The sequence below is a fragment of the Antedon bifida genome, chromosome 7 (assembly GCF_963402885.1).
Source record: "Antedon bifida chromosome 7, ecAntBifi1.1, whole genome shotgun sequence".
In the NCBI taxonomy this organism is placed as follows: Eukaryota; Metazoa; Echinodermata; class Crinoidea; order Comatulida; family Antedonidae; genus Antedon; species Antedon bifida.
The window spans coordinates 22,745,435-22,759,945 of NC_136232.1; the positions used below are offsets into that span (position 1 = coordinate 22,745,435).

Consider the following 14,511-nt stretch of genomic DNA (forward strand, 5'->3'; position numbering starts at 1 on the left):
AACAGCATAATTTTATTTTTAAAAAAGCAATCTTTGGTTGTTTTAATCACGGAAGAGTAAAATTTCAATCTTCCCTGATTGAAAAAAAAAAATTAAGATTGATTTTTAATGCTTTTTGTTTTCATTTTAAACTTATTGTTTTAATAAATCTTAATTTGGTTTGTATCAATCAATCATTCAAAATTCAATCCAGGATGATTGAAATTTCAATCTTCCCTGATTAAAACAAATCCAAATTTAGACGAGAAGTTTGCAAATTGTCAAAGGAAAATTAGCTGTGACTGTAACCCTCTCAATGGTTTGGCATTTTCGCGATGTGCCTGTTGAGTCAAAAAGTCATTCTTCGAACGCTAAAAAACATAGCATGCTCAGAACAAAAGAATTTGTACGCTTATGTGCAACACGTTATACAACAAAAACAAGTATATTTAATGCCATTACAATACTATTATACTTGATTCTACATTCACATAAAATTCATATAATATACTCTATTCAATTTTTAAAAAAATGCTAAAAATTCACATTCTTACTACACATTATTATATCTACTACTTTTATAATATCAGTTCACTTAAAACAAAGAATTATGTAATAAAAAATATGCAATCTATTTACAAATATTATACATTCACATTACATGAAAATTCATAAAGAAATGAATCATAAAAACAACCCTGTATACATATATTTATATTACAGTATTAATTTCTCTCGTTGACTAAAATCATCTATAGATAGGAAAGGAACTTTCCATATAATTTATGTAGAAAGATAACCCCCTTTCACACTGACAAGACAAACACCTCTCTCAAATTAGTTTATACTCCATAAAGTAGTTTAAAACGCATTTTATATTTTTACCAATTAAAACTGTTATGCATTCAATTTACAAACATTACATTGAGAGCTATTGTTTTACAGTGATATATTATTTTATATTGCAGCAAAAAAAACCCCATTGAGATATATTAGAGTATGTTGCGTTTGCCTATGGATCCACTATACACAGAAACGACTCATAAATCCATCCAAGTACAGTACAAACATTTTAAAGAGATATTACCTTGTTATATACTGCAATTTCCATTAAAATATGCAGTTCAGTTGATCTGAACATATAAATAGCATATAAAATAGGGACTTTTAATGATATATGTGTGTGCACAGCACCTGTTGTTGTAAGCCGAGTTGTAAGCCGCTGTGCAACCAGAAGGGAAGATAAAAACTGTCCACACTAGTAGCCTACAAGTTCCAGTTTCTACATTTACATTCAACTCTGGTGCAGAGAGGCTATATTACATATTTAAAACAACTGAAAAGTATTAAATATATTAACTTATGTACGGCAACAACTACTTTACCCCTGGTTTTTTAGGCATACAAACACCGTTCTTTTCACAATGCTGTACCCACTGACATAGGCCCTTTGTAGAGTGATCATTGAGGCCCACTTCGATTGTCAGGGTCAGGGCCTACAGCTAGATTCTCTTTGCCGTTGATAAGTTGTTTATCTTGACCTGTGACATACTCTTTATTGGCACCTTTTCTCAAAGCTGGATCTTGCCCGGTTTCCGACACATATTTATCACTAGAAAAAGTTTTAAAAGAATGAAAATGAATAAAAATTAACATACCATACAAATGATATAACACGATGAAGGGCTAGTGCTGCCCGAAAGCTCTGCTAATTTTTCTGGCTGTTTCTGTTTTGATTTAGCTTTTTGCTTATTTTATTTTGTATCCCCATTTAGATCCAGCCACTGATACCCACAGCATTGTCATTTTTTTCAGTGCTTACTTTATTTTGTATCTCCATTGAGAATGAGATACAGCCACTGATACCCACATCATTGTCATTTTTTTCAGTGCTTATTTTATTTTGTATCTCCAATGAGATCCAGCCACTGATACCCACAGCATTGTCATTATTTTCAGTAATTTGCCTTTGGATATATAATATGGGGCGTATCAATTTGGTAGCTGTTGTGCACGCACACAATTAGGAACTAGTGCTGTTCCATCGTACCACACAGAGGGTTGCTATCCAATTGAATTTTAACAATACCATGAAAGCCCCAGTGGTCTAATGGTTAGGACATCTGCATATCAAGCAAAGGGTTCCGAGTTTGAATCTCAGTTGGGGTGGCTTTTTCTCATTCTCACAGATTTCCTCTTAGTTTTACTTACATGAGCAGTTCAACGTTGTGACCCTTAATAAGGCTAGGATCCGCTCCAACCGCCAGGTGAGAGTTGAACGTTTTAGTTTGTGATTTAATCACAACTGGAGCAAACTTCATTCTACTGTCAGCCAGTTTGGATTTCTTGGGACTGCTTTTCTTCGGTTCCTGCTTTGGTCGGGTACTACTACATAAATAATTGAATGTTAAAGATGTATTGTTCCCAAAAAAAACAAACAAAGATTAATTTAAAAAATGTATTATTCAGCAAAAAAAAATTGAAAAAAAATTTTTTTTTCAGGGGGACAATACATCTTTAAGCTCTCTCTACACTATCAAACTTTATGTGACAAAAAAATGTGATGTGCCCATACTGTATATGGACATGATGATGTCATATCACAACCATATTTGGGCACATCACACTTTTTTGTCAAACTATAGTTTGATAGTGTAGACGAAGCTTCACCTCAAAACAACATAACATTTTTACAATAGAATAAGCTGAAATTACAACCAAGCAAAATGAGGAAAAAAGAAGTAAAATGGTTATTTTTTTATCGTTTCATTTATAAAATGATACCAAATGTCCAATTATTTATAATTAAACAGAGTGTCCAATTTATTTATAAATAAAGTGTTTTTATTTACCTAGCTGGTTGAGGTGTTGATGATGTACTGGAAACAGACGGACCTGAAACATTAGAGAGTGAGACTTCAAAGCTGACTGCACTGGGCGAAAGTCCACGAGTTACTAATACGTTTACAGAAACAAACAACAGCAAGAATGAAAAAAAAAAAGAAAGAAAGAACAAAATATAGGTACTATTCTAACACACATAATAATAGTACATACATAAAAATATTTTTATTTAGGCCTTAATATCTATCAGGTGGACTGGGGGTTGTGAAGCTGGTAAGTGAACATGGAAAAGAAATGGCCACTCTACCACATAAATGCTAAAGCTCTGTCTACACTATCAAACTTTATGTGAAAAAGTGATGTGCCCATATATGGACATGATGATGTCATATCACTACCATATTTGGGCACATCACACTAGTTTGATAGTGTAGACAGAGCTTTAGGCAATAGAACAATGAGATCCTATCAGCTCATTCCCATACATTCAAACTACTAGAATTTATTGCAGAAAGGGATTCGGACGACAATAAATATGAATATGCATGTGAGTAAGTCAACGCTTTTGATTCGCCACGAATAAATTCACTTTTTGGGAAAAAGGGCTCACTATAAAACCAAAGAAAATCTTGAATGGTTTTAAAAACCAGATCCCTGCGGGGAGCTGCGGCATCATAATATTCAAATACACACCTGATGAACCAGCAGAAAGGGTCGTTTCTTTCTTTGGTGAACTTTTTGCTTTTGCAGTTTCCTTTTTAGGCCGCGGTCGTTCATCGTCTTCTGCCATCATCTTGAGGACGTTAGAAGCTTTTGTGAAGTCGCAGTTTGTAGTTTCAATGGCCATATCAATCAACAAACTGGATACTTTAGGATATAGTTGCGTTAACTTCCTCTTCACTAAAATTAATAAGAGTAAATGATTGTCTTCCGGTGTGTTGATTATTGTTGTAAATTATCTTTTAAATCATTGCAATTCAGTATTACTTAAAGATATATTGCCCCCGTAAAAATTTAATTTTTTTCAAATTGTTTGTTGAATATGCCATTTAAATGCCAGGTAATAGTTATTCACTTTGACCAAAACTGGATCGAAAAAAAAATTATTTACCTGAAAAAAATGTAATTTAAAGCAAAAAAATAAATTTTCTTTCAGACAATGGTTTTTTATTAAAATTAACCGTTTCTTTAGTCTTTTTGTAAGTGAAACAATGATTTTTTTGGCTTTTTTTTTACAGAAGTGAATAACTTTATTAAAACTGCAAAATGGCCTATTTAAAGTATGATTCTTCATTTTTCATGTTTTTGGGGGACAAAAACAAGATGATTTTAATAAATATATCATTATGAATGAATGAAAAGTAGACACATCGCTGCGGTAAAAGTGTTGGCCCCTATTTCAAAATCCATCAATTTCCAGTTAAACAGAGGACAATTGATAGTAATACATTTAATTTACTTTTTGCGAGAGGTTAAAAAGCGCAATACTCACCATCTCTTTTCATTGCTTCTGTTGGTTTCGCTGGAACTTTCTGAGATATAAAAAAAGTAGTTTAATCCGTTAAGGTCAACTTATAATTTCAACGGTTGAGGCAAAGAGATTGTAGCCCATTCAAAAAAAAGGAAACTCCTACTATATTGAGATTAAATCTATAAAGCTCTGCCTACACTCTAAAACTAGCTTGACAAAAAAATGTGGTGTGCCCAAATATGGTAGTGATATGACATCATCATGTCCATATATGGGCACATCACATTTTTTTGTCACATACACTTTGATAGTGTAGACAGAGCTTAGGATAAAGGTTTCAAATAGAAAAAAAGCATACATTTGCAAGATCAATGCATGCATGTATAGTACTATCCAAAAGATCACAAGACAACTACTAGTTTGTTGTGAAACAACCTACTGTTCAGTTGATGACAAAATAGATAAAAAAGGTCAAATTCCATAGATAACATGTTATGTTAAGGAACATCAAAACTACTTCTACTGCAGTTACTGCAGTACTGTAACTACATTTCGTTTAGCAAGAGTTTTTGAATACATTGTTTATTGCAGTGACTGCCTTATAAACTTTTACAGTGTTAACTTTATTTACAGAAACAAACTTACAGCAGCTTCGGCCTTGCGACGATTTTCCTCCGCTTTTATTCTCGCCGCTTCTTCTCGTCTCTTTTTGGCCGCTTCCTCATGTCTCTTTTTCTCTACCTCTTGCCTTTCTCTGGCAAGCCTAGCTGCTGCTTCTCGTTCCTTCTTTTTATTTGTACAAGATGTACAGGTATCACCAGCTTTAGCAACCTTAAAAAAGAATTAAGAGCCATAAGGAATTAGTCTTGTGTGGTTAAGACCTAATTGTAGTTACAGTACATGTAGTTAATAGGGAGGTTTCGCAACCTTACGAATACGAAAACGGATACGTCACACATTTGTGAAACTTTTGGGCTGATCCCCATTTCCTATTCGTAAAGCATATCCGTGTTGACGAATATCACCAGTCATATTGTAACTACAAAACGAGTATAGTTTTTTATCTATTTTGCATTTGAATCAGGAATGATTCATGATTATCATATAATTATAGATTTATTGAAAGTAATTTACTAAAGTAAATTACTAAAATGTTGATAAATAGCAGTTTTTAAAGTCCTCACTCACTTTGATGTTACACTAGGCCTAGGCAGCCAAGCACCAAGCAACGTACCTGCGCTTTGCTCAAATTTACCGCAGTCATATTTTAGACGGCGCCCTCAATATTATCAGTACCATGCGAAACAGATTTTTACTGGCTTACGAAAACGAATAAAAACCCAATCAAATGATGTCATGATCAAAAACAATAAAATCATCACGATATTATTGCTTTTACTAATCATGACATCATTTTAGATTGGACGTGTGAAAATATTATTTTCATCAAAGGAAGCATAGATTGTTATGCTAGAAAAAACTTTTCTTATGCGTTTCTTTCATTTTATTTAAGAAAAAATGTGTGTTTATCTATTTATCGTCCTAGTGTAAATGTTTAGAACTGTTAGAATTGTAATGTACACAAATTAAAAGTCTTACTTCAACGGTACGGCATGTTGCGCACTTGGGTTTTACCATTACTGTCATAGGAATGCTTTGAGCCATCCTTTGCTGTAACGAGAAAACCAATTACAATAACAATTTAATCAAAATTGGATAACAATAAGGCAATAAATGAGGCCAGCTATGATTTATTCAATATTTCAATGTTAAAAACTATTTATATATACTGTATGTAAGTAATTGAATTTAAAACATAACAACATGCAAACAAAAAACCTACATTTTTTAGATCTAATTTAAGGTCACAAACTACATTTAATGTAAAAATAATCCTATTGAGATAACTTTTTTGTCTTTATACGGTTAAAAATGTGAAAAATAAGTTGATTCTAGTAATTTTAGCGGCCTGCTATAAATCCCAAAATGCATTGCGCGCAGATTGATATTTTTGTTTTTCTTCTGTAATTCACCCACTTTTCGATCGATCGTAAGGCCAAAACAAATGGAAGACTCTTAACTTTTCAGCGAAAATACCGGGTTTTCCCCAATTTGTATTAACGGAGTCTGGCAAAAATAGAAATACAATTAATGCAGCAACTAACCCAATTGTAGGGAAGAGGTCTTTAAACACACACACTAAGACAATAAGACAAAAATATGTATTATTTGATTTATTTATCTAGATTGATTAAATATAAAAAAATGAACAACTCACCTGATTGGCATAATAATCGGGTCGTGGATCATTCCATTGTGTAGAACGGGTGGCATGGTTTACATAAAAGCTGTGAAAATTGACAATTTAAACAAATAATATAATATTTTCCACTACTGTACCGTCTGTGCATTTAGATGGCTGGGTAGGTGTACTGTAGTAATTATAAAATCATAGGAATTTTTTTCAGGAAGATTTGCTAGTATGGTTGCTTCAATCATTGATGATTGTTAAATTAAAGACCCCTTCCCTGCAATTTTGGACGTTTTTTGGAAAATAATACATATATATCACTTTAAAAACATTAAACCATGTCATTCCTTGTCTTAAATGTACGTTTTATGGTAAATTATGATAAAAAGTGAGAAACAATGCACTACATAAGTAGCTCGCGGCGATCGACCTCTCGTGGACGGTCTTAGGCCTAGCCTAGCTAGGCTTAGTTTTGTAGGCCTAGCTGGTAAACATCGGTAACGTACGAACATTGTACGCTAGCTATATACCTAGCCTGACGTTGTATAGTTGCTGCATTAATTGTCTTTCTATTTTTGCCAGACTCCGTTGATACAAATTGGGGAAAACCCGGTATTTTCGCTGAAAAGTTAGGAGTCTTCCATTTGTTTTGGCCTCACGATCGATCGAAAAGTGGGCGAATTACAGGTGAAAAACAAAAATATCAATCCGCGCGCAATGCATTTTGGGATTTATAGCGGGCCGCTATAATTATTAGAATCGACTTATTTTTCACATTTTTAACCGTTTAAAGACGAAAAAAGTTATCGCAATAGGACCATATAGTATTATTTTTACATTAAATATAGTTTGTGATCTTAAATTAGATCTAAAAAACGTAGGGAAGGGGGCTTTAATGGTTATAAAATAAATGGTTAGGCCTATATATGTTTTGAGTTGGAGAAGGAAGTTAAATTCGGGTTAGTGCGAAACAGCAGTAGTGCCGACTCTAAAACTAAAACTAGCCTAAAACTAAAACAAAACTAAAACTTGGCATAAGACTTCATAGTTATGTACCATCACCGCCGCGCAGCGGGTGAATATTTTTAAATTGGGTAAGCTTGAGAGTGCATTTTTAGCACCGAATCTGCTGGGTGTGTGACACAGCATTACAGGTATAGTAGGCTCCTCCTGAGTTTAGTCCTTATTTACTTTATATGCCTAGCCTAGAGGCTTACTAGGCTAGGCCTACTAGTTAGCACTATTCTAGCTAAAGTTACTTAACAAATTTTGAGACGAAATAAATGCCTAGGCCTAGTAGTAGTAGGCCTAACTTAAGCTAGGCCTAGAGTAGGTAGACAGGCTAGGGCCTAACTACTAGTATAGGCTATAAGGTAGCCTAGGCCTACTACTAGGCTAGACTAGGCTAGTTATTAGGCCTCCTAGGCCTATGCCTAGTACTAGTAGTAGTAGGCCTAGGCCTAGATAGAATGTAGGCCTACTACTAGCCTAGGCCTAGCTAGGCTAGGCCTTTACTTACTAACGACCAAGACCTGGATCGTATTTTGCTTCCCAATTGGGAGGAAGTGGACGATGCTGCCACGATTGATCCATTATAACTTTATTGTTGAAAGAAACGAAATACAAAATTAGATTGTTTTTATAACATTTGTAAACAAAACGAAGAGGTGGAGAGAGCGAGCTGATGCTGCACTGGAGAACTGCTGCACCGATTTCGATCCAAGTCGGCCCTAAACCGTCTCGGCCAAAGTCAAGTCGGCCCCAGGTCAACTCGGCCCCAAGTCAACTCGGCCCCAAGTCAACTCGGCCCCACGTCAACTCGGCCCCAAGTCAACTCAGCCTCAACTCGGCCCCATTAAAGTATGGAACGCAAAAAGTGCAAAGGAAGGGGATTGATATTTCTTCACATTTTTTTTACCTATGAATAATTCTGACTTTTAATGAATATTAATATTTAGACAATGATACATTTAGCAACAAAAATAAGAATGATAAGCAATCATTATTACTTATTACAATGAACATTTGGATAATAAATAGGAACACATTGTAGGCCCAATAATGATGATTTAGTTGATATGGGGTTTAAAAAGGCATAGCCTAAACTTTCCCATTATAACTAAACTAAACTATGTTCGTTCGTGCGTCAAAATTCAATCATGTCCGATATGCGAGGACATGAACTATTATAGGTGTAGTAATTAGATTGTTTGGTTGAATCATTGAGGTATAAAATATTAATGTTAACTATATCATATGGTTGAATCACGCGTAGATTTTTTCAGTGTATGCATATCCATTTGATTAGGCGACAACATCTGAAACCAATTCGTAGCTGCGCCTCCCTGCGCCTTTGTTTGGTAGCTATTTCGATATCTACAACTGCTACGTGTTTTCGCTGACCGGGGGATTCCCCTTTTTTAAAAACGCAAATCATGGACAAAAACGAGGCACGCCAAAACGATGTACGATCATGTTTTCTATGGCCAAATGGTGGAACGTAGGCCTACGTCTTCGATTTACTTAAATGCTGTACCTGCACGTGTTTTTGTAACACGCGGGTACTTCTATTCATATCGGCAATGAGATCATTTTTTATATGAGTATTTTTCTTATTTCTTCATTTTTTTTAAAGCGTGGATAGTAATAATCATAATAATATTAAGCACTTTTTGCGTTCCATACTTTATTGTGGCCGAGTTGACCGATTAGTTTTTGGCCGAGTTGACGTGAGGCCGAGTTGACTTGAGGTCGAGTTGACTTGAGGCCGACTTGACGTGGGGCCGACTTGAGCCGAACTTGGGGCCGACCCCGTTATAGAGGGGGCTCTATTAAATTTTGTTTTTAATATTAATTATCGTATCCACTTTTTTCTTAGAAATAAAGAGTATTTTATAAAAAACATCACCTTACCTGTATTGTCACCTGAACAAATAATTGTTTTAAATGTTTTTGTTGAATATGCCAATTAATTGGCAAAACATTCGATCGAAAAAAAATAAACCAAAGGGGTTTTGGTTGAATTTAACTGTTTATTTTGTCATTTTATAAGCGAAAAGCTCTATGAATCTTCATTTTTATGTTTTTGGAGGACAATACATTTTTAATTATATCTATATCAAAGAAAATTAAATCAAAAGCAACTCGATATATTTTACATTGACCAATTGAAATAAAAAACCGTAATTATTTTTTAAGTCAACAGGACCTGCAAAAAGCACACGTGTAACGACACACTACAAATATGCCACAGTCAACATGTCACTATTATGTTCAGTCAACATGTTTTTAGGTACGTGTTTAGCGTTGCGTGCCACACATGGCAAATTAAACACGTATAAAACCTAAACGTGTCTTTATATTGCTCCACATGTTGAACAATCGACACGTCACTGATATGTTAAGTTGGATACAGACTACATGTTTAGAATGTATTTATTCATATCTAAACATGCTTTGTGTGGAAAAAGTGGGTACAAATAGATGTTACAGTATGTAGGCCGGTGTGGAGTCGATCCAAGCAACGCATAGGCAGGCCATAGTACTGTATTTAATCATCCAGCAACGTGAATCTTGCTGGCTTTTCTTGCCTTTTTGCAAATACAAGGTGTCTATTGCGTTGGCGAGAGTCGTCCTGTGTCTCGCGGATTCGTCAATGCAGACCATACCATAATGTGTGATTGGCCGATTGGCCAAATCAAGGCAATCCATAGTTTCTCACCTAAACCCGAATTGCGGAACTTGAAAAATAGTTCTGTGTTTGATTCCAATGGGACTGACAAGATACGCTTTTATATCTTTAAAATATGTTTTAAGTCATTAAGCTCTGTCTACACTATCAACCACCTGTATGTGACAAAAAATGTGGACATGATGATGTCATACTACATTTGAGCATATCATTACCATATTTGGGCACTCACACTTTTTTGTCAAACTAGTTTGATAGTGTAGACATAGCTTTACGACACACTTACCAAGTAATATTAAGGGCGATTAATCAGATAATGCTCCAGATTCTCGGATTTATCTACGAGTCTACATACGTTTGTAAAGTATCAGGTATATTCCGTAATATAGCACGTGTGTGCGTCACATGTGACTGTAGTGTATCATGGAAGGTTATGTCATGGATTATGAGTCAGACAATGTGACAGGCCTACACATGTGACGATGTGTCACGGAATTTGCCATAATACAGGACGAATCGGTTGGTAAATCGTTAAAAACTAAAATAATTGTTCATCAAATCAAACTGATCTGGAACGACCTTTATTTATATATAAAATATATAATTCTAACAAACAAGATAAAATAGTTGTAGTACTAAAAGTTGTATCCATTCATTATAATAAATAATGTCTTTTGCACTAAGCTAAAATCCAGGACTCTTCTTTATACAATACAATTATATAAAGGATAGATTAAATAATAATATATATTCGTACTAACATGTATATATATTTATATAAGTAAAAAAAAAAAGAGAAAAGGGAAAGGAACGAAAAGAAGAAGAAAAGGGAGAAAGAAAATAAAGGGAGAAAGAAAAGTGAAAGGAGAAGTAAGGGAAAAAAGAAAGAGGGAAAGAAGGAAGAAAGAAAAAAGAAAGAGAAAAGGGAGGAAGAAGGAAAGAAGAAAGAAAAGAAATAGAAAGAAAGGGAAAAAGAAATAATAATAATAATAATAATAATAATAATAATAATAATAATAATAATAATAATAATAATTATAAATAAATAAGAGAGTCAGTTTCACACAACCAAATACTGTAGAGCTAGCAAAACAGAGTTCACATCTGAAGTTGGCTCCAAATACGAAGAAGAAGATAGTGACAAATAACCTCTATTCATTCCCTGTTGGCAATTACGGTAAAGACTTAAGCTTGGTTCCCACTAGCGACGCAACGTAACGCAATCTACGCAACGAAAGAAAATGCCCTTACGATAATTGTGTTTGCCCCCGCCTGCGTGAAATCAAACCTGCGATGTTTGCAGCACTGATGCGTCGTCGTTTCCCACTTGTGATTGCGCAATACAGTACTTTGCGTCGCTACGTCGCTGCGTTGCGGGAACCACGCTTCAGGTATTCATACAGCCTGCTTCCACTAGGCAAATCTAGAATTACTCTACAGCATAACAACGCTTCGATAATAGCGCGAGTAAACATTGTTTCTTGCGAATAAATTCGACCAATAGAAAGTAGGCTTTTCCCGCGCGTATGCTCAGTTATTGATGATCCATCGAATCGTCTGCACGAGCGTTTTCATCATCATCATCCTCCGCTTGAATAGTATTATCAGACGAATCTAGTCGTGTATAGTATGATCCATGACGTAATTCTAAATATTTCAATACGCTTAATTAAGAGTAAGAACAAAATTGTAATTAGTAACGTAGTGAGCAAATTGGAACTTCTTCCTTTTACGCCTATTACTTTTTCTACAACTTGCTGTTTGGGCCTACTTACCAAACTAAGCATACGCTTATCAGCAATATCCCAGTCATGGTGATAAACACAGTTGCAGGATACGTCTCAACAGTCATCTTGTACAGACTACCAAGGATTATGGTGGGGCCTAGAAACAATCCCAGGCCTTCCAATGCGCCGACAAATGCAAACAACGTACCTGCGTGCAAAAATGACCATCGTTAATATTGGCGAAAAGTCGTTACAATGACGTTAACATGCGTATACACTATTATAAAATAAGGCATAGCCTATGTTTTTGTGTTATTATGCTAAATTTTTCCAAATAAATGCTGAATTGGACGCAACAGAACGACGTAGGCCAACGCAAGTGAGTTGACCAATCACAAGCGACAGCTCGGGTGATCTATCGCGTCAAAATTCCACAAATTACTTACGGTGCGCTTACGTCATGGATCCTATCTATATAAACGTACAAATACACCAAGTCCTTTAATAGACAAAATCCTAGCTATCTCTAGAAACGTAAAAATACACCTTGTTCTTTGGTCTTACCTTGTTCTTTGTCATCAACCGTCTTAGAAAGTAATGCCATTAAAACAGCAAACGGAATATTTCGAAGAGCTCCGATTCCAGCCACTACGAATTAAATAAGAGAAAGGCTAGAGAGACATCGATACGCAATTGCATGGAATAATATAGTATCTAGTGTATAGGCTTAAGATATCCTAGGATAACTGCCCTCTTCCTTACCAATAAACAGCTCTTCAGTCGTGGTGGCAATTCCGACTCCAATCATTAACAGGATACCTGAGAACAGGCCTACGATTATCATTCCATAGTCTCCTAGGCACTGTTTTAAGATATTACCACCACAAAGCAGACCTAATGAAGATAAAAGTTGTTAATCAGAGTTTTATTTGCGTGAATGTCTCGATCGCTATGTAGTTTTTTGTCATCCGGGTTAGCTGCCACTTTCATGCAAGGAAAGTAATTTGACCAATCACAAGCGGTTTGTTGATTGTTCAAAATATTTACGTTAATAGTTCGCGGTACGTACTTCCGTAACGAGAGCACCAAGCTGCATCGTGATACGGCAATTACACGTACAATTAACTAGACTATCTTTCTATCATCCAAGTATCTTGACTCATATTAAATGAATACAATTGCACATAATGGCCCGTTCTAGCTTAGTTATTTAGCCGGCTAAATTGGTTGCCTACCCACCGATAATTGGCTCATGAAACCAACAATAACTAATTCTGAACGTTCCCCACAATGGCCTTGAAAAGGCAAGCACACAGTTCTTACCAATTCCTGCAAATATCGGCTGTGACGCAGAGTAGTAGCCAATCAAAACGGAGTTCCAGCAAAACGGTTTTGAAAGCACCTTCAAATACACGACAGGCATGAAGTATATGACGGTAGTAAACACAAGAAAATGACAAAGAAACAGCAAAATAATCTTAATTCGTCTCCGAGATTTGTTGGAAGTAAACAATATTTTCACAGAAGAAAAGAACTTGGTAAGGCCAAAGCAAATAGATTGTTTTGTTGTGACCGTTTCTGGTATAATGAATATTATGTATGGAACAACTATCATAAAGAGGCCAGCTGCAAGACAATATGGCGGAATAAATCCTGTAGCATCAACCAACTATCCGACCCCAACTTGTACAAGGCCAGAGCCACACATTATTAACGTGTGTAGTTTTATAAATTTCATAGTGCGTTGGCGCTTTTTGGCAGTGTCAGCCACAATGGCTAAAGACACGGAAAAGAACAACTGGTATCCACCGAAACAGTTCCAGATAAAGTTTCCGATCACCAGATATGTCAATGGCAAGGACAAATATGCCACAGTTATAACAGTCAGACATTGGGCAATTATTCCAAAATTTGATATTAATAGAGGTATTTTTCGTCCGATGGTATCACTAATAGTGGCGAATATTGTTGTTGAAATTAGTATAGGTAACGCGCCACATGCTCCGTATGCTAGGCTCCATGCTTGGTCCTGTAGTGAACTATCATTGGCATCATCTGAATCGTTCAAACAATTCGATTTGCTTGTCTCCGATGTCAGGTTGTATTTCTGACGTACTCGATGGTTAACATACTATATTGTGATTGGCGCAGTTAGCCCAACACCGATCATTACAAGAAGCATAGCTGGTTCGATAAAGACACGACGTGGTCGATTGGCACCAGGTCTTCTGACAATTGGCGGTTCTTTTTCTGTCGTATCCATAATTGAAGTTCCTGCAAGAAACAAACTGACAATACAAATAGTGTATTAGCGTAAGCGCTAGGCCGGCCAGGTCATAGCATGAAATCAGCACCGGGCTCAAGACTCTCCTCGACCATGTCCATAATATGCTGGTGGTAGGTCTTCTTTATAAAGGACATAAACAGACTGGAGGTCGAATGTGCCTTAAAGAACCCAGCTTTCGGAATAGTATGGGTTATCTCAGTGTAGACGAATGAGCGCCGTTTACTTGACAGCACGAAACGAATAACCATTTTGGCAACGAGA

General features: G+C 35.7%; 1 protein-coding gene and 1 pseudogene across 3 annotated transcripts; both read right to left on the minus strand.

Annotated features, from left to right (window-relative positions):
• Positions 1–424: 424 nt before the first annotated feature.
• LOC144848280 (uncharacterized) lies at positions 425–8,254 on the minus strand. 2 transcript variants are annotated; one of them, XM_078704993.1, is made up of 9 exons: positions 8,065–8,254; positions 6,573–6,642; positions 5,894–5,965; positions 4,940–5,125; positions 4,316–4,355; positions 3,517–3,723; positions 2,832–2,934; positions 2,191–2,364; positions 425–1,591 (listed from the first exon to the last, which is right to left on the minus strand). In XM_078704993.1, the coding sequence occupies exons 1-9, from the start codon at positions 8,136–8,138 to the stop codon at positions 1,441–1,443; spliced, it is 1,077 nt and encodes a 358-aa protein (XP_078561119.1). In that variant the 5' UTR covers positions 8,139–8,254; the 3' UTR covers positions 425–1,440. The 2 variants fall into 2 exon arrangements, with proteins under 2 accessions (XP_078561119.1, XP_078561118.1); XM_078704992.1 differs by having other exon boundaries at positions 2,191–2,367.
• Positions 8,255–10,906: 2,652 nt separating this feature from the next.
• LOC144849006 (lysosomal proton-coupled steroid conjugate and bile acid symporter SLC46A3-like) lies at positions 10,907–14,226 on the minus strand (annotated as a pseudogene). Its single transcript, XR_013613944.1, has 6 exons — positions 14,137–14,226; positions 13,287–14,094; positions 12,726–12,857; positions 12,528–12,611; positions 12,012–12,171; positions 10,907–11,900 (listed from the first exon to the last, which is right to left on the minus strand). The product of XR_013613944.1 is annotated as a lysosomal proton-coupled steroid conjugate and bile acid symporter SLC46A3-like (transcript).
• Between the last annotated feature and the right edge of the window lie 285 nt (positions 14,227–14,511).